Source organism: Saccopteryx leptura, chromosome 1 (genome assembly GCF_036850995.1).
Source record: "Saccopteryx leptura isolate mSacLep1 chromosome 1, mSacLep1_pri_phased_curated, whole genome shotgun sequence".
Taxonomy (NCBI): domain Eukaryota; kingdom Metazoa; phylum Chordata; class Mammalia; order Chiroptera; family Emballonuridae; genus Saccopteryx; species Saccopteryx leptura.
Genome location: NC_089503.1, coordinates 74,782,221 through 74,808,590, shown reverse-complemented (window position 1 = coordinate 74,808,590; position 26,370 = coordinate 74,782,221). Strand labels below are relative to the sequence as shown.

The 26,370-nt window shown below is 34.6% G+C and overlaps 1 protein-coding gene across 1 annotated transcript in view; it reads right to left on the bottom strand.

Moving 5' to 3' along the window:
• Positions 1-26,370, bottom strand: part of TYR (tyrosinase) — a 91,837-nt gene that overhangs the window by 43,684 nt on the left and 21,783 nt on the right. The window contains exon 3 of the mRNA XM_066360715.1: positions 2,408-2,555. Coding sequence (XP_066216812.1) covers positions 2,408-2,555 — 148 coding nt within the window. The remainder of the gene's footprint in view (positions 1-2,407; positions 2,556-26,370) is intronic.

Here is a 26,370-nt window from a genome sequence, read left to right as displayed (position 1 = left end):
TTCTTTCTCCCTCTCCATCCCCAGAAACTTCATCAGCTTGGCTGTGTGGACTCAGTGAAAGACTTTTTTGACATTTGCTGATTTTGAGTTATTTTAATATTCACACAGATATCTAATATTAAGATAGGTTTAGTTGAATATTTTGGGAGAGCAGAAATTTTAAATTTTCAAAAGGGGCAGAGTGGCCTCTAAAAGCCATCTGCATAATGGTTTAATCTCTGTTAAACAAACATGCTTCCAGATACTGAATCCAATTATAGCATTTTCTATAAATACACATTTGGTGGGCTAGCTGAAGGTCAATTTTTTTCTCTTATCTTATATATAAATATGGGATTTGGTGGATTTGTAGCAGTCAACAAACTTTTTCTATAAGGCAACAACAACTAAATATTTTTCACTTTGTGGGCCATTTGGTCTTGGTCACAGATATTCAGCTCTGCCACCGTAGCATGAAAGCATCCATAGCTAATATGTAAATAAATGATGTGGCTCTATTCCAAAAATACTTTTATTTACAAAGAAGGTAGAATATAGATTTGACCAATAAGTCATAGTTAGTGATTCCTTGCCTAGGGCAACAAGGTGTCTAGGAAATCTAGAATTCTTTAAAGTTCATAAGGTAACACTGAAGATAAAAAGAAAATGCCAGCCCTGGCCACTTGGCTCAGTGGTAGAGCGTCGGCCTGGCGTGCAGGAGTCTCGGGTTCGATTCATGGCCAGGGCACACAGGAGAAGCATCCATCTGCTTCTCCATCCCTCCTCCTCTCCTTCCTCTCTGTCTCTCTCTTCCCCTCTCACAGCCAAGGCTCCATTGGAGCAAAGTTGGCCCGGGTGCTGAGGATGGCTCTATGGCCTCTGTGTCAGGTGCTAGAATGGCTCTGGTTGCAACAGAGCAACGCCCCAGATGGGCAGAGCATCGCCCCCTGGTAGGCATGCCGGGTGGATCCCGGTCAGGCGCATGCGGGAGTCTGTCTGACTGCCTCCCCATTTCCAACTTCAGAAAAATACACACACAAAAAAAAAAAAAAGAAAAAAAAAGAAAAAAGAAAATGCCAAACACTCACAAGGACAATATAATATAAAAATGACTCAGTAAAAAAATGTTTACTGTATCTTTTCTGGTAAGATGCTTATCCAAACCTCTTCCTTCCTTCTTTACATATGGGTATACATGGTTATAATGTTACATTGCTATCATAACTTTGATGTTTATACACTTACTATTATATACTTTTTTCTATAATATTAGAATTGTCACAAAAGTAATAAAAGTTTCTAATAATATTTCAGATTAATTAATGGTCACTTTCTTATTTGATAATATATTCATGTTTCTGGGAACATGAATGAGATGGAAATGATGATGACTAAAACATTTAGTTTTCAGTTTCAGTTTTTTTTTATATTTATAACAAGAAAAATAGAACCTGTTATATTTAACAAAGAGAATTAGGTATAAACCTGTGCTCTTTATTCATTAGCTGTTGTGAAAAAAATTACCTTGTTAGAGACAAAACAACAACAACAAAAAAGAGCCCCACATTTGTCTGTCATGATTGATACTTCATTATCCTCTCTCTTCTTGAATTCTAGACACAGACAACTGACCATCCTCCATATACTTTCTTCTCCACTATCATGGACAAGGGTTGTTGATAAGGGGGAAAAGCTCCAAGGGAATTAAATCACTTTAAATGGGATATTGAGCCATAGCGCATCCTGTCTGGAGACTTGCTCAGACCACTGATTGAGGTCAAAGACTGTCTCTGCTTATATTTGAGGATCGGGGGTTGGAGAGAAAGGAAATAATACATTGACAAAAAGAGAGAAAAAAATGTGATATAGCAGGTCAGTACCCTGTCCGGATGGTGTTAGAAAGCCTTGCACCAGCTTTATGTGACCACCTCCCTGATTATACATGCTTTATCCTAACCACTACCCCTGCAACCTTCAGAAGACGCTCCTCAGACCCTGCAGCCTATACCCTGTCTGGAATTGGCTAGCACCTGGAAGCTTTACAGCGCCTACCTTGGGATAACTTGTATCCAAGGCTATTTAATATGGGAGTCCAAAACTCAGTTACTTTGTCTTAAGGCAAGGTAGACTAGGGTGAACTTTATATTCTGTTGAGATCTGACTGAGTCTGGAACTGCAATTGAAATTGTACTCTTATTTGGCTTCTTTCTCCTTCTTACCTGCTTTACTCACTCATTCTCTTACTGCTTTCTCTGTAATAGAACACTAATAAAACATTCACATTCAAATCCTTAGTTTCTGTTGTTTCTGGGAGAACCTGATGTGAGACAACAGACCACCCAAACTCCTCAGCTTTTATGCTTTACCTAAAGTCACACTGCATTTAATACCAATATGCACATAATTTTATAAAGAAGTGTCTACCAACCTGTCCACAAATGTATGGTGAAGAAGGAAAATGGGATCGTTGGCAGATCCCTGTACCTGAGACATCGTTCCATTCATGTAGATGTGCAAGGCATTATGCATAGTGCTTTGAGAGGAATTTGATATCCCAGTAAGTGGACTAGCAAATCCTGTTGATAAAGAGAAAATTGAAGAAAGATTAGTTTGTGTTAATGATGGAAAATCTAAGTGATTGTTTCATTTGCTTTACAATTACAAGTGAAAGCCTAATTCAAAGTCATAAAATGAATAATAAAATCCATTCTGTATTGGGATTTTTTATATCCTGAATACCCAGTATTTAATAAATCTTTCTGGAATTGAATGATATTAATCTGGGTGCAATGAACTTGATTAATCAGGTTGAGCTAATTTGTACTTCTGCCTATTATTCCTCCTTTAGATACTGAAAACTAGTAACACCATTTTAATGATAGTTAGCATAGTTAATCTCATTTCAGTCTGTAACAACACTTAGAGCAGATATTTCTAGTTATGTGTCGTTTTGCTTTCCAGTTTTGGTGGTTATTTTTAATTTTGGTTTTTGGTTCCAGAGAAGAAAGCACAATATTTGTGACCATCCATATCACTATTGATGCATCATCAATAGTCGGGAACATCAGGTCAGAATGTGATTGACTTTGCAAAATATTCATTTTGAAGTTCATCAGAACTCCATTAAATTGTTTCATTCATTGCATCAGGAATACTAATAGTGGGAATGATAATTTTAATAAAAACTATTAGTTTTTGAATGTTAATTGAGCTAAATTCTTTTCTGTGATACATGTCCTCCAATGTACAGCAACTCTGTCAATTAGAAGTTATTTTCCCCACCGTAAATAAGAGAAAACTGAGGCTCAAAGAGATTCTGAGTTTCCCAAGGTTTCAGAGGTAACAGTAGAGTTGGGATTTTAACTCATTTAGGTTCAGCTTCAAGATCTGAGCTCTGGATAGTTTACATTCTCTCTCACACACTCCCTGGGAAGAGGTAGAGTAAGATATTATTTGAGTCCATTCAGATAAAACATAAGCAGAACTCAAGATGCAGAACCAGACAAAGAAGTCAGAGTAACAAAGTTAAGTTGTAAGCTGGAACCAAGTTGGGGGCATATGGCCAAGGGCATATTATTGAATTTCAGAATTTAGAAATATCAAGCAAGCAGAAATTGTAAAAAGATGATGGTGGTGGTAATGATGATGATTTTGTAGGACAGACACAGTAAAAACACTGTGATGTACACAGGAGAGGTCTAGCTATGTTTTATGCAAATAGGATTATTTTGTGGTTCATGTCTTCATTTTTAGATTTTTTTTATTTATTCATTTTTATTAGAGAGAGGGGAGAGAGAGAGAGAGAGGGAGAGATAGAGAACAGGGGGAGGAGCAGGAAGAATCAACTCTCATATGTGCCTTGACCAGGCAAGCCCAGGGTTTGGAACCGGTGACCTCAGCATTCCAGGTCGACGCTTTATCCACTGCGCCACCACAGATCAGGCTCATGTCTTCATTTTTAAAGATGTAGTTCTTGACTTTTGCATTTGACGCTTTGTGATTCTCAGTAGTTCTGCCCCCTCAGCTGGTGATTTATTTCCTGCTTTTGAGCTTTTTGAATTTATTCAGAGACCATACCAAGCCCTGGTCTCTCTGGGAATTTAGCTTAAGAACAGTCACTTCCCTCCCATCAGAACTCTCTTATCTGTGAGAACTTTTATGATTGACATTCACTATGTACAGGAATTTTTCTCAAAGTTTCAGGATTAATTTCACATAACCTTCATAATTATTCTACAAATTAAGTATCATCATCATCTCCACTATACAGACTTGGAAAAAGAGGCTTAACGAGGTCAAGTAACTTCTGTAAGATTGAGAAACAAGTAAGAGGAGTTAAGGTGTTTTATTCTTGAGCTGGAGCTCTTAAATACATGACTTACTGCCCTTCCTGTACAGCAGTAAATTACATCTCATGCAGGGCCATATTCTGTGGAGCAATGGTTTTTAAGCTTTTATTCTTGAGTAGCACCAAATGAAACACTTTAAATCATGTTTTATGTATGTTTTTACATATTTTAGGTAGATTCTAAGTTGTTTTAATCGTAATTATAAATAGTTTCAGAGGACATAACTTCAGGGATATTACAAATAGTATAAATTTAAAATTAAGAATTTACTATCACTTTTAGGAAATGTATCTTATTTACCACCATTCACATAAAAAAATACCTAAACATATTTTATTATATTCTGAATTTTCTGTGGTTTCCTTTTCTCATTTAATCATGTTTTTATTCTATTTTCCCACAGAATTATGCCTAAATGTTATATGTTATACTTGAAAGATTTAAAAATAACTGTTATATCAGCCTGTCTTATTTTTCTGCAAAAAAAAGTAGGTATAAATATTTAAGCTTTTAAAACACTTTATATGACAATTAATTTAATCTTCTGGATTAGTTATCATTAAATAATTTAGTCACAATTTATTTTAAAATTGTTTATATTTTAAAATTACTATTGACAGACAATATTATTTAGTTTCCGGTGTACAACATAGTGATTAGACATTTATATAACTTACTAAATGATCACCCTAATAAGTCTTATACCCATATGACACTATACATAATTATTACAATGTTATTGATTATATTCCCTATACTGTACTTTACGTCCCTGTGACTATTTTTATAACTGGCATTTTGTACATCTAAAATAATTATTAAATATGAAAAGAAAAATTTTATTAAAAGTTAATTTCTTAATAAGATTGATGAATGTAGAGGGGGATAAATGGTGATGGAGGGAGACTTGACTTGGGGTGGTGGACACACAATGAAATATACAGATGATGTGTTATACAATTATACACTTGAAACCTGTATAATTTTATTAACCAATGTCACCCCAACAAATTCAATAAGATTTTTTTAAATAAATTCAGAGATCCATGGGTGAATATGATTCATTGCTAGAAAGAATAAAGTTCAACATAAATTCTATTCTACATTCTAAAATAGAAATTTATATCCTGAGAAAACTGTTCTTGTAAATAAATAACTAGGTAGGATTAAAAATATTTTTATCTTAATTTTACGATAACGTTTGAACTCATTTTATGTGATATATGCCAAAAATAATGTATAAATCCAGGATCTAAATAATCTGATCCATCAGGTGACAACTCAATCAAGAATTCTTCAATGAAAACAATCTTATAAATGATACATTTATTTACAAACCACTTGACTGGCAGTACTTTTGCTACTTCATCACTACAGTCATTCCCTCCAGCAACACTGGCACTAATATTTTGAACCCTTTGCTTGTCTGGCACCGTGTAGGTTTTATCCTTTCTGGGAAAGCGCCGTGGTGAGAATGGACTCAATGCAGGATGAAAGGTGCATGTGCCTTTCTGCTGGCAAGTCAGAGAAGGGAGGCTGTGAAAGTGGAGGTGGTGAAGGAGAAGCTTCAGAAGCCTCTCTCAGATTCAGTTCAGGAAACTATACCATACCTTGGAAGAGGACCTGGAAATACAGTTTCTTAAAGCTCTCTGAGCCATGTACCCTTAAGAGAATTTTAGTAACCCTGCAGTATAGTATGTCTAACCCAGTTTGAAGATACTGCTATAGAGAAAAAACTTTCATTGTTAACTAGAACAGTTTAATTTCTATGTTACCATATTTCCCCATGTACAGGACGCTCCCATGTGTAAGATGCACCTTAATTTTGGGGTCCGAAATTTGAAAAAAAAATGTATTACATAAAGTTATTGAACTCAAGTTTTATTCATCATAAAATTCATACAACTCCTCATCCACGCGAAAAAATGGGAAATGCAAGTAAAAAAAACCTACAACCACTGTATAAGACGCACCCAGTTTTTAGACCGCAAAATTTTGAAAAAAAGTGTAATGTATACATGGAGAAATATGGACTTACAAAATATATGACCTTTGTCAAGTTAATTATCTTATCTGAGCCTCCATTTCTTTATTGGTAGAAAAGAGAATAATTAATGCCCATGTCTATGATTTTCATAGAGTATTCATTTTGATAGCATTAATGAAGCACCTGCTATATAAAATTTGGTGCAGAAGCTATCATTTCTATAAGCTCATTGAATCTGACACATGGGTGCTTATCATAAGAGCTACTAACCAAGACTAGCAGAAAAGTCTGTTTTGCCACATCTCACCATTAGAACCCATTCCAGCACCAAACACCTCTTCCCTTTCTGAACTTCATTGCTCCACAGAAACCTACTTGCTGCTTGCCCTCATTCAACAATACGTGCTCTTGGGTGATCCTAGGAAGTGGGATTGCCATTCTAAGAGTGTTTTCAGCAAGGTTAGTGTTTGTTTACTTCTTTTGCTAACATGGCAGATGTTGCATCTAGGAGGATTCCAATGTTATTAAGAAAGCACATATAAACAAGATGCCCATGGGTTTTTCTAGAATACATTGTGGTATATGCTTAGAAATAGTTCAGAGATACAGGTGGAACAAACACCCAGCCTCTTTGAGATAGAATATCAGATTGTTAATATAAACACCTGATTATATTAACAATTTCAAATGCACTGTGTGTGTCTTGTCCCTTCAAACAAATTGGAAATACCTCAGAAGTAGGAACCAAATTCTTTGCTTTGATTTCCCACATTAAAAAACAGACTTATACATCTTTGTATTTAAAAGAAAAGCAAACATAAAATACTTATCAATCCTGCACTTACACAGTCCTATAAAGATTGAAAATAGTAAAGATACATTTATCTCCATAAAAATCTATAAGGGGGCTTCAGAGAGCTCTGCTCTGATATTTAGGTGATAAAATAGAAAAATGTCATGAATGTGAATAATATAAAAATATAAATAAATAATTTTCTACTTTACTTCTTTACACTATTTTTTGGATGGACCACATCAATAGCTTCTCTTGCTGAGATTTTATTCTCTTTTATAAGAACAAGTCAAAGAAGAAATTCTAAGCAACAAGTATGTAATAATAATTTATCCAACAAGCTTTTCTTTAATGTACTTGATCTCGTTTGAATTTCAGGAGTGCTTGTGATGTAACTATTATCATTGTTCCGATTTTTCAAATAAGAAAATTTAAGTTTACAGAAGTTAAATAACACATCTAGATTCAAGTCAGTAATTGAGGGAATCAGGGAATTGAATATAGCATTGATTGATTTCAAAATCTGTGCTTTTTTCCCCTGTCACTAGAGTTGGATTGTGTCTGTACTGATTTCCTGACACACCTTAGAGACCTCATTTTTCTGTGTACTATGAAATTAATTTATTGAGTTGCTATTTTCATCCATTAACAGCAAGGTGTGGAATGTGTTATTGACTCACTCTTGTCCAAATATCTCCCCATGGACAGAAAAATGAGCCAGCAGGGACCCTGTTAGCAGTTACAGATGTCAAAATGGCTCAAAGTTCTTTGTGAAGGGCAGTGACAGTTGCCCAAATTACTCTGTGTTATGCCTTCAAATCTGCATGCTGCATTTCTATGGGAAAATAATAAACACAGTTTCAGACTGATGATAACAATAGGAAACCTCAACTTGTCAGCCCATCTCTTTCTTTCTTTCTTTTCTAATAATACTATGAGAGTGTTTGTTTTTTAATATTGATGTGCCTCTCTGATCCCTGAAGATTTAGATTTAATTGGTATAGAATGGGGCTCAGGCACCTGGAGTTTTAAATATACCCAAGTTTATTTTAATGTGTAACCAGGGTTAAAATTCACCAATTTAGGCTAAATTGCTTTCCCTCTGAACTTGAACTCACACTTTAAAAACTTTATTGAATATATTGTTTATCGAATATATTATTTCTTTTGCTTAAAAATTTTCTCCCTTTATATTCTGACAGTGCAAAAGTGCTTCTGCCTTTAAAGATAAACATCATGCACTTCTGCCTTGAAATAATTTCATTCTGGTAACTGTTCCAATGTGGACCTTTGAAAATGATGTTTGAGCCAGTACTAAGGAGCAGGCACTGGGTGGACATTTTTATTTATTTATTTATTTTTAGCTTTTATTGATTCATTTTAGAGAGAGAAGGGAGGGAGGAGCAGAAAGCATCAACTCCCATATGTGCCTTGACCAGGGAAGCCCGGGGTTTCAAACCGGCGACCTCAGTGTTCCAGGTCGATGCTTTTACCCATTGCGCCACCGCAGGTCAAGCACTGGGTGGACATTTTCACATATCATCTTATTTAATTCAGGATGCTCTCTTCTAGGAAGCTGGGTTATAGATGTTGCACTTTATCTTGCGTGTTGGATTTTGAAATGTGAAAAACGACATAGTTAAATCTTCAAAACACAATATGTTAATTTATTTGATTTAATTTAAGTGTATATCCAACCAAGTTTTATATCTCATAGTGTTTCAGATATTTGATTAGAAAAAAAGAGAAGATAGAAAAATGTACATCAGGGCATCTGAAGATTAAAGAGAAGTGACTGTTAAACACACTGTCTATATTCCCCCTAATTTACTCTCCTAATGTGCAACATAATTCAGAAACTATGAAGTTCAGAGGCTTATAAATTTACATATAATAATTTTAGAAAGTTGTATTTGATTGATGAGTACTTTAAAAAGGTTTTATATTTATGCTATTTGCAGCAGAAGCATAATATTGTAGATCAAAAAGATTTTGGATCTAGGCAAGTCCTTAGATATAATGGAAGCATTAACTTTCAGTCCAATTCAAGTTTTCTCAAATAAAGTACTAGCTCTACAGCCATAAAGGTAATTAATTAGCATTTATGTTTATTAAGAAATGCTCTAAATTTGACTCAGAAACATTTTTCAAATATAGAAACAGAACAACGAGGTAAATGTAGAGGCATGTTAGTCTTACTATATAATTATGTATTAAATGATGGTTAAAGTCAGAAATCCTCCACAGCCTTGGCTAGTTGGTGGTAGAGCATTGTCCTGGTGTGTGGAAGCCCTGGGTTTGATTCCCAGTCAAAACACACAGGAGAAGTGCCCATCTGCTTCTCTACTCTTCCCCCTCTCCTTTTTCTCTATCTCTCTTCCTCTCCTGCAGCCAAGGCTCCACTGGAGCAAAGTTGGCCCAGGTGCTGAGGATGGCTCCATGGCCTCTGCCTCAGGCACTAGAATGGCTCCTGTTGTAAGGGAGCAATGCCCCAGATGGGCAGAGCATCACCCCCTAGTGGACATGCCAGGTGGATCCTGGGCTGGTGCATGGGGGAGTCTATCTCTCTGCCTCCTTGCTTCTCACTTCAGAAAAAAAAATCCTCCACAAATTCTGTGGTCCTCAAAAGTATGATCCTAGAGCCATCAGCATCATCAATAAACTAGTTAGTAATGCAAATACTCAAACCCAGCGGTTCTCAACCTGTGGGTCGCGACCCCAACGGGATCGCCTAAAGTCATCAGAAAATACATAATGCATATCAGGTATTTACATTCCGAATCATAACTGTAGTAAAATTACAGTTATGAAGTAGCCACCAAAATTATTTTTTGGTTTGGGGTCACTGCAACATGAGGAACTGTATTGCGGGGTCACGGCATTAGAAAGGTTGAGAACCACTGCTCTAACCCCACTTGAGAACTACTGAATCAGAAAGTCAGTGGAATTTGCCACTTGTGTTAACATGTTTTCCAAGTGATTCTATTACTAAGTCTGAGAACTACTGCTCTAATTGTTTTCATAAAACGTCAAATTCAGTCATAATTAGTCATGATCATCTCCACAAACTCGATAAAAGAGAGCAAAAGAACCAGAACCATTTTATGTATTCTCACTTTAAATTATTATTTTAATCATCAGACTAGTTTCTCCTCTTTGTAACCTCAATATTTGTATGTTTTTTGTGTGCATGCACATGTCTAATCTTTTTTTACTTACATTTTATAAATGCACAGTATGTATATAATTACATCATCCCGTGATTTTTTCAATCTTTTATAGATCTTAGTTACAGTTTATAAACACATCTACAGAATGATCTTACATATTAAGAATAAGGGTCCACTTCTTCATGTAAAATATGTCTGAAACTTGCTTTAAGCTAAAATTTTAAATGTCTTTCTATAGTCTAAGGTTAGTGTGTTTGGGAAGACTTGGGAACACTGAACCACACAGCAGAGTCCTGTAGTTCACAAAGTTGCACAGACTGAAACAAGGAGAGATCTTCATAGACAAAAGTATCATTTAAGCTGTGTTCTTCTCTTCCTGCTCTTTACTTATGACTGAATTGATACTACTTGGTATTTTTTTTTTCTGGTGTATTTTCCTGTATGTGCTAAAACATTAATTATGTATTAATGCTAACTATATTTTAAGCAAAAGTTGGGTAGCTAACTATCCTAGTCTCTGATACCCCCAGACTGTTCTGGTTTTAGCCCTAAAATTTCTATGTCCTAGATAGACCAGCTTCATAAGCATGCAACTGAGTGTTCCCTACTCAGAACTGCCTATACTTGGTTCAATGCTTTGTTGTTGATATCTTAAAATTTCTTAATAATTTTCTTTTCTTTTTCCCTTTAATTTAATTAATTGGAGCGACTCTGGTTAACAAAATTATACAAGTTTTAAATGTACAGTTCTGCAACACGTCATCTGTCCACTGTATTGTGTGTTCACCACCCCAAGTCAAGTCTACTTCTATCACCATTTATGCCCCATATACTCTCTCCCCACCCCCTACAGTCACCACACTGTTGTGTCTCTGAGTTTTTTTCTTTCTTGTTCAATCCCTTCACTCCCCCAGCCCTATGCTCGACAGCTGTCAGCCTGCTCTGTATTTATGAGTCTGTCTCTATTTTGCTTGTTAGTTCATTTTTTTCTTTAGATTCCACATATGAGTGAAATCATACAGCATTTGTTCTTCTTTGGCTTATTTCACTGAGCATAATGTTCTCCAGGTCCACCCACGCTATTACAAAGGGTAAGATTTTCTTCTTTTCTGTGGCCATGTAGTATTCCATTGTGTTAATGTACCACAGCTTCTAATCCACTCATTTACTGATGGACACTTGGGCTGCTTTCATGGTATACAATGTTTTAATTTTGCACTAAGCTCTACAAATATTGTAACTTGTCCTGGTTTGCAGAAAGCCCATATTAGCCCCAAGCATACAGATGGTTAGTTACCTTGTAAAGGTTCTATGTACCAACCTTCATTGGCTTGATTTGATAGGCCATTTGTATAATATATATATACAAGTCGATTAAATCATTTAAGTGTGTCCTACTATCTCATTTATATCTTTTATTTTTAATTAGTCAAGATCATTTAATGATGTTTTAATATGCAAGTCACAGATTCATATCTATAATTCCCCACAATTAATATTATAACATTTGCATTACATGTTATAGTTCAAAAAACACTTTCAGGTAGATTTTCTCATTAGATATTCCCAGTCATATACTAGCAAAAAATTAGTAATGAAATCTTAGAGGAAAATGAGGGATGTATGGAGAACATCTTGATTTGTAACATCTGTCAGTTTTCATGGTATAAATATTCCATTACTGCTAATTTCAAAATACCAACCTAATGTCATTGAGTAAAGAGTTGGGAAAAGATGCTATCAGTTCTCACAGGAGATGTATCAGCCCCAGCCCACCATTGGATATTCCTCATAGAAGGGAGACATAGTAGGTATGAACATGCTTATACTGCAGATGAAGATAATGAGCTTGGGGAATCTGGATGACATGTTAAAGGTCACATATCTTCTGAATTGCTAATGCCAAAGCTATATCCTCAGTCTTCTCATTTCAAATTCTTTGTTCTTCCCCTTATACCATTTCATTTTTATCTTTCATATCTATAAATTTGTATACAGGGATTATTGCTATTAATATATAATATTAGCATATATATGCCACGGATATAAAATTAACATTAAGTAAGGTTAGTTGTAGGAAAACATAATTAATAAAGATTCTACTTATATTAAATTAAGGGTAATTATTTTTAAGATACGTTCATTAAAATCACTTAAAAATATCTTTGAATTTTTCACAAATGTGTCTTGCATCGATCAGTCTTCGATTTCAAAGTGCCTTATGCTTACATGTCACAAAGCCTCATTGTCACAATTTAATTATAAATGAAATATGATTCATACATTTTTTTGTTTCTCTTTGTTACTACTTATCACTTGGCAACAAACTACTGCTATTACTATGCTTTTAAATCTTGGGTGGTAGGCATCAGGCTGTGTTTCCTTATGTTCTTATGAAACTTAATCCTCAGAGTAACTCTATAAAGAAGATGACAATATTTTTTTCTGGTTTATTTTTCTAGTTCCAACAGTATCCCGTTTCCCTTAATTATTTCCATAAAAATTATTTTAAAACCCAAACAAATAAACAACAAAAAGAAACTGAGGCATCTGATCCAGACCATTTTTCCATAACATATTTGATCAGGGTAGAGAACGCCCTCTCCTGGTGGTTCCCACTCCCGCTCTTCCTGTGGATGAGTACATTAGAGACTTCCTACCACAGGACTTCAGAGGGCAATCAGATTCCTGTCACAAAGCTCAGAGAAGGAAGGCTGCAATTCTTGGGTAGAACCAGCAACATTTAAGGCCAGATATTCACCTTCTTAAGACTAATGGGTTTTTTTTTCTGTAAAATTTAATTCCATTACTGAATTTCAAAAATTTGCAGAAGGATATAATTGCATCTGAGTTTGCTTTTCAAAAGTAATTCTAAGTAGGAAGTACTATCATTTTGTTACACTTCGGATATCAGTTCAATTCAGGACTAATACTTTTCTGAAGTAATTTTTGTCCACTGGAGGTCTCAAATACTAATCTACTTCATTGTTTAAAATTTGGTTTCTAAATGGAGCTAGAAAATTAGGCAGTGCATCAGCAGGCAAGAACGACTTTATTATTTAATGAAAATTTCCTACTCCAGAGATTGTTCTAAGTAATTTACAAGTGTAAACTCTTGTAGTCTCTATAACAACACATGAGGTAGGTATTATTATCTTCACTTTGTAAAGGAAGGACTTCAAGTAAAGACAGGTTAAACGTACCAAAACTCATCTGGCTAGTTAGAGGTAGTATCAGAATTTTAAGCTAGGTAGTCTGATCCTTAATCATTACTCTCTACTTCCTCTAAAATTAGATTACTCTATTTGGAAGTCTTGGAAACATGACCTCACCTGTTGATGATCCAGTTTTGCTACTTATTAGCTGTATGATATTGTAAGTTTTTAAAATTCTCTAAATCTGTTTCTCATCTATGAGATGAATGTAATAATAAATATAAGATTTTTGAAAGGAGTAATTAAAATAATACATGTGAAATGTTTCAGGAATATAACTGTTGATGTCAGCAGTTAATATTAATAACAGGCACTGTCTGGGAATTTGTAGGACCATTTCGTTAGGATATTGAAAGGAGCTTGTAACTTTTCCGCCATTTCTTCTTTGCACTTTACCTGACCTGCCTCAGCTCATCCTTGAGGATATCAGATCCTCAGAGTTTCTCTGACAGTAACACTCGGTTAGGTCCCTCTATTAATAACATCAGTACTTCCCTCTTTCTGATCATTTATTTCCTTTAGATTATAATTACTTATTCATGGGTCAGTTCTTCATTAGACTGTTAAGTTCCAAAAAAGAAGGATCTGCATCATATGTAAGGTTATTCCTAGTGTTTTACAAATTGCCTGCACACAATAGATGCTTTATAAATGGTTGTTGAGTAAATAAATGTGATATTTATTTGTTTTTCTAAAACAGGTAACTTTAGTTGCTAATGTAATTTTAAAAATCAGTGAAGGTAAATTTTTTTGGACCATGCCTATAACATTCCAAGGTTATGGATCATGGCTCTGAATACAGTTCTTATGTTTTAATATAATAGGCCTATCCTCTCAATATTCTCCTGATGGAATACTTAACTGTATATAGAGAAAGGGCAAAGCAGCTTGTATGAAAAATACCTATGGCGTTGCTCAGCATGGCGAAGATGATAGTAGATGTTAGAGAAAAAAAGATAAGTGATTCTTCATTCAAGCAAAGCATGACAGCAAAAATAATTATTCACTCACAAATTATGAAATACACTTTGATAGATGCCACTTAGAATGAAGAATATATAATGGCTAATAAAAAAGAATTTTGTGCCTTTTTTTCTACTTGGTAAAAAACAATAGGTAAGTGGAAAAATACTGTAGAAAAGAAGGAAAATAAAGCAAGGTCAAGAAAATAATGTCAAGTGAGAGAAAAATTAATTATCTTTTTTAATTTTTTAATTTTATTTAAAGAATTAACTTTAACAGGGTGACATTGATCAATAAGAGTACATATGTTTCAGGTGAACATTTCTATAGCATTTGAACTGTTAATTATATTGTATGCCCATCACCCAAAGTCAAATCATTTTCCATCACCTTATATTTGTCCTTCTTTAAATCCTTCCTCCCACCCACTCTCTGCTTCCCCTGTCCCCCTCCTCTGTATCCCCTTACCCCTGGTAACCACTCACTTCTATCTATGTCTATGAGTCTCAGTTTTAAATACCACATATGTGTGAAATCGTATAATTCTTAGCTTTTTCTGATTTGCTTATTTCACTCAGTATAATGTTCTCAAGGTCCATACATGTCATAAATGTCACTATGTCATTGTTTCTTATGACTCAGTAGTATTTTATTGTATAGTTGTACTATACCTTCTTTATTCAATTCTCTATCAAAGGACACTTTGTTTCCATGTCTTGGTCACTGTGAATAATGCTGCGATGAACATGGGGGTGCATGTGTCTTTATGTACCAATGTTTTTGAGTTTTGGGGGTAGATACCCAGTAGAGGGATTGCTGGGTCATATGCTAGTTCTATTTTTAATTTTTTGAGGAACCACCATACTTTCTTCCATATTGCATTCCCACCAGCAATGAATGAGGGTTCCTTTTTCTCCACAGCCTCTCCAACACTTGTTATTACCTGTCTTATTGATAATAGCCAGTTTAACAGGTGTGAGGTGGTATCACATTGTAGTTTTGATTTGCATTTCTTGAATAGCTAGTGAAGATAAGCATCTTTTCATATATCTGTTGGCCACTTATATGTTCTCCTGGGAGAAGTGTCTGTTCAGGTCCTCTTCCCATTTTTTAAATTGGATTGTTTGCTTGCTTGTTGCTGAGCATTTTAAATTCTTTATATATTTTGGATATTAACCCTTTATCAAAGCTACTGTTTGCAAATATCATCTCCCATTCAGTTGGCTGCCTATTTGTTTTGTTGTGAGTTTCTTTTGCTGTGCAGAAGCTTTTTAGTTTGATATAGTTCCATTTACTTATTTTTGTCTTTACTTCCCTCGCCTTTGGGGTCAAATTAGTAAATTGTTCTCTACGACCAAGGTCCATGAGCTTAGTACCTATGTTTTCTTCAAAGTAATTTATCATTTCAGTTTTTTTTTTTTTACAGAGACAGAGAGAATCAGAGAGAGGGATAGATAGGGACAGACAGATGGACAGACAGAAAGAGGGAGATGAGAAGCATCAATTCTTCATTGTGGCACCTTAGTTGTTTACTGATTGCTTTCTCATATGTGCCTTGACCAGGGGGCTACAGCAGGCCGAGTAACCCTTGCTCAAGCCAGAGACCTTGGGCCCAAGCAAACCAGATGAACCCATGATCAAGCTGGCGGCCTTGGGGTCTTGAACCTGGGTCCTCTGCATTCCAGTCCGATGCTCTATCTACTGCGCCACTGCCTGGTCAGGCTATTTCAGATCTTATGTTTAGGTCTTTGGTCTATTTTGAATTGATTCTTGTGCAGGGGGCAAACTGTAGTCAAGTTTCACTCTTTTGCATGTGGCTTTCCAATTTTCCCAGCGCTATTTATTGAAGAGGCGTTCTTTTCTCTATTGTGTGTTTTTGGATCCTTTGTTGAAGATGATTTGTCCAAGTATATGCGGTTTTTTATCTGGGCTCTCGATTCTGTTCCATTGGTCTGTATGTCTGTTTTTCTGCCCATGCTATACTGTTTTGATTATTGTGGCTCTATAGTATACTTTGAAGTCAGGTAGTGTGATACCTCTGGCTTCAACCTTTTTCCTCAGGATTGCTTTGGCTATCTGGGTTTTTTAATGGTACCATACAAACCTGGTAATTTTTTGTTCTATTTCTTTAAAAAATATCATTGGGATATTGATAGGAATTGTATTAAATTTGTATATTGCTTTGGGTAATATGGCCATTTTTACTATGTTAGATCTTCCAAAACATGAACATCGGATATTTTTTTCATTTCATTGTGTCTTTTTCAATTTCTTTCAATAATGTTTTGTAGTTTTCAGTATATAGATCCTTCACATCCTTTGTTAAGTTTATTCCTAGGTTTTTTGTTTTTTGGGTTTTTTTTTTTGCAATTGTAAAGAGAAGTGTTTTTATTTATTTAGTTAGTTAGTTCATTTTCCGATGTTTCATTGTTGGCATATTGGAAAGCAGTGGACTTCTGTATATTGATTTGTATCCTGTGATTCTACTGTATTGGTTTATTATTTCTAATAGTTTTTTGGTGGAGTCTTTGGGGTTTTCTATATACAGAATCATGTCATCTGCAAAAAGTGATGATTTTACTTCTTCTTTCCTGATATGAATGCCTTTTATTTCTTTCTCTTGCCTGATTGCTCTAGCTCTAACTTCCAGAACTATGTTGAATAAGAATGAAGAGAGAGGGTAGCCTTGTCTTGTTCCTGATTTTAGAGAAAAAGGCTTAATTTTTTTCACCATTTAGTATGATAGTAGCTGTTGGTTTATCAGTTAATATTATTATGTTGAGGTACTTTTCTTCTATTCTGATTTTATTGAGTGTTTTAAACATAAAGGGATGTTGTATCTTATTGAATGCCTTTTCTGCATCTATTAATAGGATCATATGATTTTTGTTCTTTATTTTGTCCATGCGGTGTATTCTGTTGATCAATTTCCACATACTGAACCATCCTTGGGCTCCTGGAATAAATCCCACTTGATTGTGGTGTATTTTTTTTAATGTGTTGTTTTATTTGATTTGCTAGTATTTTGTTTAGGATTTTTGCATCTATATTCATTAGAGATATTGGTCGCTAATTTTCTTTTTTTGAGTTGTTGCTTTCCAGGTTTTGGTATGAGGGTTATGTGGGCCTCATAAAATGTGTTGGGTAGTATTGCTTCTTCTATTTTTTGGAAGACTTATTTTGGAAGGATAGGTATCAAATCTTCTTTGAATGTTTAGTAGAATTCACCAGTGTAGCCATTTGGTCCTGGACTTTTGCTTTTGGAGAGGTTTTTGATAGTTATTTCTATTTCCTTCCTGCTTATAGGTCTATTTAGGTTTTCCAATTCTTCGTGACTCTGTCTAAGAAGATTGTATAGTTCTAGGAATATATTCATTTCCTCTAGGTGGTTGAATTTTGTGTCATATAATCTTTTATAATATTCTACTATGATCCTTTGTATATCTATGATGTCTGTGGTAATTTCTCCTCTTTCATTACTGATTTTGTTTACATGATCCTTTCTCTTTTTTCCTTAGTGAATCTAGCCAGTAGTTTGTCGATTTTATTGATCTTTTCCAAGTACCATCTCTTGTATTAATTTTTTCTATATTTATTTGTTCTCTATTTCATTTACTTCTCTTCTAATTTTTACTATTCCCTTTCTTCTGCTGACTTTGGGTTGCCTTTGTTCTTCTCTCTAGTTCCTTAAGGTGTGATGTTAGGTTGTTTACTTGAGATCTCTCTTGTTTCTTGATATAAACCTGTAATGCTATAAACTTCCCTACTCTTACTGCTTTTGCCACATCCCAGAAATTTTGATATGTTGTGTTGTCATGTTCATTTATCTCTGCTTTTATTTTCTTTGACCCAGTCATTTTTTTAGAATTATGTTGTTTAATTTCCACATTTTTGTGGGTTTCTTTGCTTCCTTTTTACAGCTGAATTCTAATTTCAAAGCCATATAATCAGAAAATATGCTTGTTAAAATTTCAATCTTCCTGGATTTGATGTTAGTTTAGTGGCCCAACATATGCTCTATCCTTGAGAATGTTCCATGCACACTGGAGAAGAATGTTATCATCTGACGTTTTGGGATGAAATATTCTGTAAATGCCCATTATGTCTATTTGGTCCAGAGTGTCATTTAAAGCTAATATTTTTTACTGACTTTCTGTCTGAATGATCTGTCTAAAGCTATCAATGGTGTGTTAAAATCAATTATGATCCTGTTTAGTCTGCTTCTATTTTGAGATCAGTTAGTAGATGTCTTATGTATTTTGGTGCTCCCTAGTTTGGTGTGTATATATTTAGAAGTGTTATGTCTTCTTGATACAATGTCTCCTTTATCATTATGAAATGTCTATTTTTGTTTTTGGTTACTTTTATTGTATTGAAGTCAGCATTGTCAGACATGAGTATGGCTATTCCTGCTTTTCTTTGGATATTAGTTACTTAGAGAATTGTTTTCCAACCTTTCACTTTGAACCTACTTTTGTCCTTGCAGCTTAGATGTGTCTCTTGAAGACATCATATGGTTGGGTTTTGCTTTTTGATCCAGTCTGTTACTCTGTGCCTCTTTATTGGTGAGTTCAGTCCATTTACAGTTAGGGTAATTATTGACACGAGGCTTTCCTATAGCCATTTTATGTTTTCTTTTCTGGTAGCTCTGTATCTTGTTTGGTTCTTCTCTCCTTTTTTTTTTTTTCTGTTTCTGTCAGTTGTTTTTGTTTGATAGTATTCCATACTTCTTTCCCTTGTTTCTTCTTTTCTTAAGCTGTGTATTTCACTGGTGGCTTTTTTGTGGGTGGTTACTGTTAGACTATTAAGAGAAAAATGTTCATATATACAAGAATCCTTTGTCTTATGAGTGCTTCTGTACTCTATCCTCCTTTGATACTGCAGATAATTATCCTTTCCCCCTTTATGTTATTGTTGGTCACAGATTATCCTTATTTTTATTGTGACCTTGTTAGAGCTTTTACTTGTAGTTTTGATTTGTTTTGTTCTTTGTACCTGGTTGAATAACCCCCGTGAGTATTTTATATACTGGGATTTTTCTGGTGACAAATTCCCTCAGCTTCTGCATGTCTGTAAAAGTTTTTATTTCTCCTTCATATTTGAAGGATAACTTTGATGGATATAGTATTGTTGGCTGGTCATTCCTTTCTTTTAGTATTATGAATGTTTGGGTCTACTCTCTTCTGGCTTGTAAAGTTTCTGCTAAAATGTCTGATGATAACCTAATGGGCTTTCCTTTATGCTATGTTCTACTTTTCCCTTGCTGGCTTGAGGATTCTTTCTTTGTCATTGATTTTTGACAGTTTTATTATGATAGACCTTGGAGTGGGTCTCTTTGGGTTGCAGGAACTTGGTGTTCTGTTTGCTTCTTGGATTCAAGGCTCTAACTCTTTTCATAGGCTTGGGAAATTCTCAATTATTTGTTTGAATAGGCTCTCCATTCCCTTCTCCCTCTTTTTTTCTTCTGATATACCCATTATTCTTATATTGCTCTTTCTGATGGAATCAGACAATTCTTGTAGAGCTCTCTCAGTTTTTTTAAATTCATGAGTCTCTCTCCTCTTCTCTCTGTAGCATTTCTGGTTGCCTATCTTCAATGTCACTGACTTTTTTTCTCTCTTAGGCTTGCTCTATTAGCTAACTTGCTACCTCAAAGTCTTCAATTTATGTATTGAAGTTTTCATCTCTATTTTTAAAGTTTCAATCTTCTTGGTGAGGTATCCATTTTGTTCATTAATTTGTTTTCTGAGCTCATTAATTTTCCTATTGGTGTCTTCTTGCATCTTGTTGAGTATTTTCAGAACTTCGATTTTGAATTTTCTATCATTTAACTCCAGAGTTTCCATGTGATTGAGGTTTTTTTTTTTTTTTTTCTGGAAAAAATTTTATTTTCTTTCTGAACTACATCTTTGTCATGTGTAGCCAGGGTATTTTATTTCTTCTTCTTTGATGGCATTTGAAAGCAATATTGTTAAGAACCCTAACCAAAACAACGTTAGTCCAGTACACAGATCTTTCAGGTGCACCTGTGAGCCCAGCTGGGGTTCCTTTGCTGTGTTATAGTCATTCGATCTGCTGAAATTTCAAGGGGAGAGATCAGGAGTATCTCTCACACCATTACTCTGGTGTCATCAATTATCTTTTCTAAACCAAGAATTGAGGCTAGAATGAAATTGAGGTATTCCAGCCCCAAACTAAGATCCCTTGCAGTTATTGGATCTTGAGGAAAAAAAGTCTGAAAAGTCTCAAACAGAAAGACCCAATATATTCATTCAATGTCTTCATAAAACCCATTTTCTCAAACTCCTAGATGCATATCCAACTTCATAGTTAGGTGTGACCTTGTGAATGTATTGTGGCCAGTGAAGTGTGGGCAGAAGGTAGGTAGGCCACTTGCAGGTTTGGCCTATATATTCCTTCTGTAGGACCCTCAAATCACCCTGTTTTTTTTTTTTGTTGTTGTTGTTGTGTTTTGTTTTTATTTTCTCTCAAGAAGTACAAAATCCATCAGAAAGCTGGGAGATATTAGAGTCACTGAAGTGTCCATGTGAAAGGCCACTCCCCAACTATTAATAACTAAACTGCATGTTGTATGAGCAAGAAATTGAGCAATTTTTATTAGGTAGACCAGTGGTAGTCAACCTGGTCCCTACCGCTCACTAGTGGGCATTCCAGCTTTCATGGTGGGTGGTAGTGGAGCAACCAAAATATAAATAAAAAGATATATTTAACTATTATAAGTTGTTTTATAAAGATATATTCTGTCAAACTTAGCGAAAATCCAACATAAAATACTTGGTAAGTAATTATTATTATATGCTTTAACTTGCTATAACTCTGCTTTATAAATTTTATAACATAAAGTTAATTCCCTACTTTATAAATCACCATTACTGTGGAACCGGTGGGCAGTTAGAAAATTTTACTACTAACAGAAATACAAAAGTGGGTGGTAGGTATAAAAAGGTTGACTACCCCTGGGTTAGACAATTAAGATTTGATGGTTTGGTTTTTTTTTTGTTTGTTTGTTTTTTACAGGGACAGAGAGAGAATCAGAGAGAGGGATAGATAGGGACAGACAGGAATGGAGAGAGATGAGAAGCATCAATCATCAGTTTTTTGTTGCGACATCTTAGTTGTTCATTGATTGCTTTCTCATCTGTGCCTTGACTGCGGGCCTTCAGCAGACCCAGTAACCCCTTGTTCAAATCAGCAACCTTGGGTCCAAGCTGGTGAACTTTTTGCTCAAGCCAGATGAGCCCATGCTCAAGCTGGCGACCTCGGGGTCTCGAACCTGGGTCTTCTGCATCCCAGTCTGACTCTCTATCCACTGTGCCACTGCCTGGTCAGTGATGGTTTGTTTATTAAAGCTCCTATGTCTTAGTCAGTTTAGGCTTCTATAATAAAGTACCATAGACTAGGTAAATTTATTGATTAAAAGATTTGGGGGCCAGTATGATCAAGTTCTGGTGATGGCCCTTTTCTAGCTGGCAAACTGCTGACTTCTGGTTCATCATGATTTCTTACATGGTGGACAGCAGAGATGAGAAGCAAACTGTTATACTCCTATAATGGCATTAATTCTATTATGACTTCATTTATCCTAATTAAATCCCAAAGTCCCGCCTTTCAATACTATCACATTGGTGGATACGATTTCAACATATGAATTTGAGGGGGACACAAACATTCAGTTGATAACATTCTATCAAGTTACTCTAATGCATTCCAGTTACCTAAGTTATAGAATAAATATTCACAAGTTCAATAACTTGGAATATCTAGAGTAAGAAAATATTATGATGCTTCATTTACCAATACAGAATTAATGTTTTTTATATGAAACTTTGTAGACAGACCACTGTAGTAAGAGTTCTTCATTTTAATTTTACATATTTCAAACACTAGGAAAAGGGATTGTGTTAGAAACTGCCTTTTTCACTAATACTAATTCTTCTCTTTTTCCTAATAATGAATATCCTAAATGTAGTAGGGCACATGGCTAGCTGGAGATTACACTTCCCAGTTTCCCTTTGGAATTAAGTGTGGCCATGCCTATTTGTGCATAGGAATAAAACAGACTTGATGATAGACATGTCTCACTTATGCCTTTAAATAGAAATGGGCATGTACTCCTGCCCCACTTTGTACTCTTCTTGCTAATTAAGATGAAGATACTAGAATGAAGATATAGAGATAGCTTGGAGTTGAGGATGATAAATTGTACTACCAGTCCTGGATTGTTTAACTGTATTGTTTCGTGAGAGCAAAATGAAAATCTATTTTTTGAAGTCACATTACTTGGGTTTTCTTTTTTACACTATTTTAAAATGAGCCTCAATTAATAGAAGTGGACTAATGAAGCAGTATCCTATGAAACTAACAGCCTGTAGAATCTTGGAAGAAATACACAGAACTACAATGGAGTTTAGTGTTTATATAAGTGATGCTTCTTATCTTGATTAATTACCATATTTCAAGCATTTCTGCCTATGAAACTGATCCTTTTTATTAATACATTCTCTCCTATTCATTTAAGCACTAAAGTTATAAATCCAAGATCACAATCTTTTAAAACTTTTCTCGGAAAGTCACCTACTACGAGGTCACTGTCACAAGCTTCTGAATTTACTACAGGAGAAAAAAAATCAATATATTTTGAGTTAAAATTATTGATAAAAGATAATAAAATTCTAGTACCTTTAATAAATCTTAGAAAAGATTTTCTTCATTGTAATATAACAGAGGATCTCCACATTTAACAAGTATATTATTTGATGCTTATATAAACACTCAGACACAGGTAGTAGAGAAATATTATCTTCATTTCATAAATAATGTGCTATGTGAAGTTACCCAAGATATCATGTCTTGAATTCAAGTGATCTCTCTTCAATGATGGTAGCATACTTATCACATTTCTAAATTTCAGATTCCAGCTCTGGAATGTATGATCTATGTTGCTATAAGCAAATGACTTTGACTTTTTGACATTTTTAAAAAATTCTATAAATGGGGATAATAGTATATATAGAACTTACCACTTAGAATGTGTTTTATAAAAGGTAGGTAAATTGTTTACTAAAATACCTGACAGTAAATTCTCAATAAATGTCAGCTATTTGTTTTTTTAGGTTTTCATTTTTATGGGAATAGCTTTATAGTACAGTAAAAATGAAAATCCTTAGGGAGTACCATTTACATTATATTTTATGATTATTTTATTCTCTACAGAAAAATGTGGTAAAATTTGGATGGTATCCCTAGAGTTGTAAAATGCAGTAACCTTAATGAATTTTAAGAACTAGATAAATTTTTATCTTGAAACAAGTGTCATGTCTCCAAATACTTAGCATTAGAAACAAACTTCTTTCTCACATTTTTCCTTGGATCTAACTATTGCTTTACTATAAATTTCTACTAAAGTCTATATCTAAATAAATGAATAATCACTTTTTTTTTTTTGTATTTTTCTGAAGCTGGAAACGGGGAGAGACAGTCAGACAGACTCCCACATGCACCCGAACGGGATCCACCCAGCACGCCCACCAGGGAGCGACGCTCTGCCCACCAGGGGGCGATGCTCTGCCCCTCCAGGGGGTCGCTCTGTTGTGACCAGAGCCACTCTAGCGCCTGGGGCAGAGGCCAAGGAGCCATCCCCAGCGCCGGGCCATCTTTGCTCCAATGGAGTCTCGCTGCAGGAGGGGAAGAGAGAGACAGAGAGGAAGGAGAGGGGGAGGGGTGGAGAAGCAAATGGGCGCTTCCCCTGTGTGCCCTGGCCGGGAATCGAACCCGGGTCCCCCGCACGCCAGGCCGACGCTCTACCACTGAGCCAACCGGCCAGGGCCATGAATAATCACTTGGATCAGCCCAAACATAACTATAGTAAAGAAAAGAATAACTAGTCATAGTTTCTGGCATAAAATCAATTTGGTCTAAATAGATGGAGCTAATTCCTGGCATTTGTAGATGCAGAATTTTAATTTTAGACTAGACTGTCCCAAATAAGTTTCTAGAAATTGGTATACCCAAAGATTTTAAAATTGTATTTGGGGAAATAAATGACACAAGGTGATGATAGTTTTGCGTCGGGTTTATAGTCAAATTAGTTGGAAATATTTTGGGTTAAACCAAAAGAAACCTCTATATTGTAGAACTTTTTAGATCCTTTAGTCTAAGATGTGTTTTGAAGCTCTAAAAAGGTATGTACCATCTATTATTTCCCAAATACTTTAATGTAATGATTAATTTTTTCTATTGATCTTATTCTATACAGATATCTTTAAAGAAAAAAAAATTGCTTCCTTCAATGGATTAAAACTATTTATATCAGATTCCCAAAGCCAATGACATGTAACCATTTATATATGGGTTTTTTTTTCCAAACCAGAAATTTGACTCAACTGTAAGATTTAAAAATGGAAGCAAGACTCTTTCTTAACCAGTAAGCTAGCCTATTCAACCACTTGGCCATTGCCTCATTAAAAGGTTAATATTTCGTATTTTTCTGTAAATAAATCATAGACATTATGAATTGATATGGAAATTTATTTCATCATAAAATATGACCATACAATAAAAAGCAACTGCTAATTCTGTCTACATAAATGAAAACAAAGTAAGGATATCTAAAAAGAATGGTTTTAAAGTTAATATATATATTTTAGACATATTCACAAAATTAACAAGTTCTTGGTTTACTAGAACTATTATATGATTATATATTTAAGAAAATTCTCAGGAAACAATATGTAGGTTTAGGTGAATTGAACATAAGTAATTGAGAAATTATTTATTCGCTGGGCAATAATTCTTCCATTAATCTTAAACTTTCAGAAAGGAAAGTGATAATAACTATTTGTGAAATGCAACATTGAAAACAATGTATATTATGTTTTTTAAGCCTACTTTTCCACACATCAATATTTGTAATATTACTGTAGTGCTACAAATCGCATCTCTTCATATTTATGAGTTAGTAAATACAATGCACAAAAAATATTGCCAATTCTTAACCAAAAAAAGGTTCATAATTTTGTAGCTTTTTATTTTATTATTTGAAAGTAAATTTTAAATATTTCCCTAAAAGTTTTATTTGTATTTTTGTTTAGTAATTTCTTTCAGTTCACATACAATTATAAGAAGTAATAAAGATCTCATTACTCTTTGTTTAATTGTCCTCAATGGTAATGCCTTGAAAAACTATAACACTACATGACAGCCAGAATACTCTCATTGAAAGAGTAAATATATGACACTTACATATAAACTAACTGAATTTTTGTAATAAACTTAACTTTGTTTATAACATAGAATTCTTTTTATATAGTGCTAAATTCTATTTGTTAATATTTTGTTAAAGATTTTTATATCTACTTGCATGAGGAATATTAGCCTGATTTTTTTTAAATTTTCTATTTTTTAAATGATATTTTCTTGTTATCTTGATATTATTGATTTCTAATTTGATTATATTTTGGTAGGGAAACACAATCTGTATAATTTCAGTACTTTTTTTTTTTTTTTACAGAGACAGAGAGTCAGAGAGAGGGATAGATAGGGACAGACAGACAGGAATGGAGAGAGATGAAAAGCATCAATCATCAGTTTTTCGTTGTGACAACTTAGTTGTATATTGATTGCTTTCTCATATGTGCCTTGACCACAGTGACCTTGGGTCCAAGCTGGTGAGCTTTTTGCTCAGACCAGATGAACCCACGCTCAAGCTGGGGACCTTGGGGTCTCAAACCTGGGTCCTCTGCATCCCAGTCTGACACGCTATCCACTGTGCCACTGCCTGGTCAGGCTCAGTACTTTTTTTTTGATTGATGTTTGTTTTATGGTATAGAATACAGTCTATCTTAATATGTATTTTGAAGACATTGAAAAAGAATGTTTATTTCTTTGTTGTTGG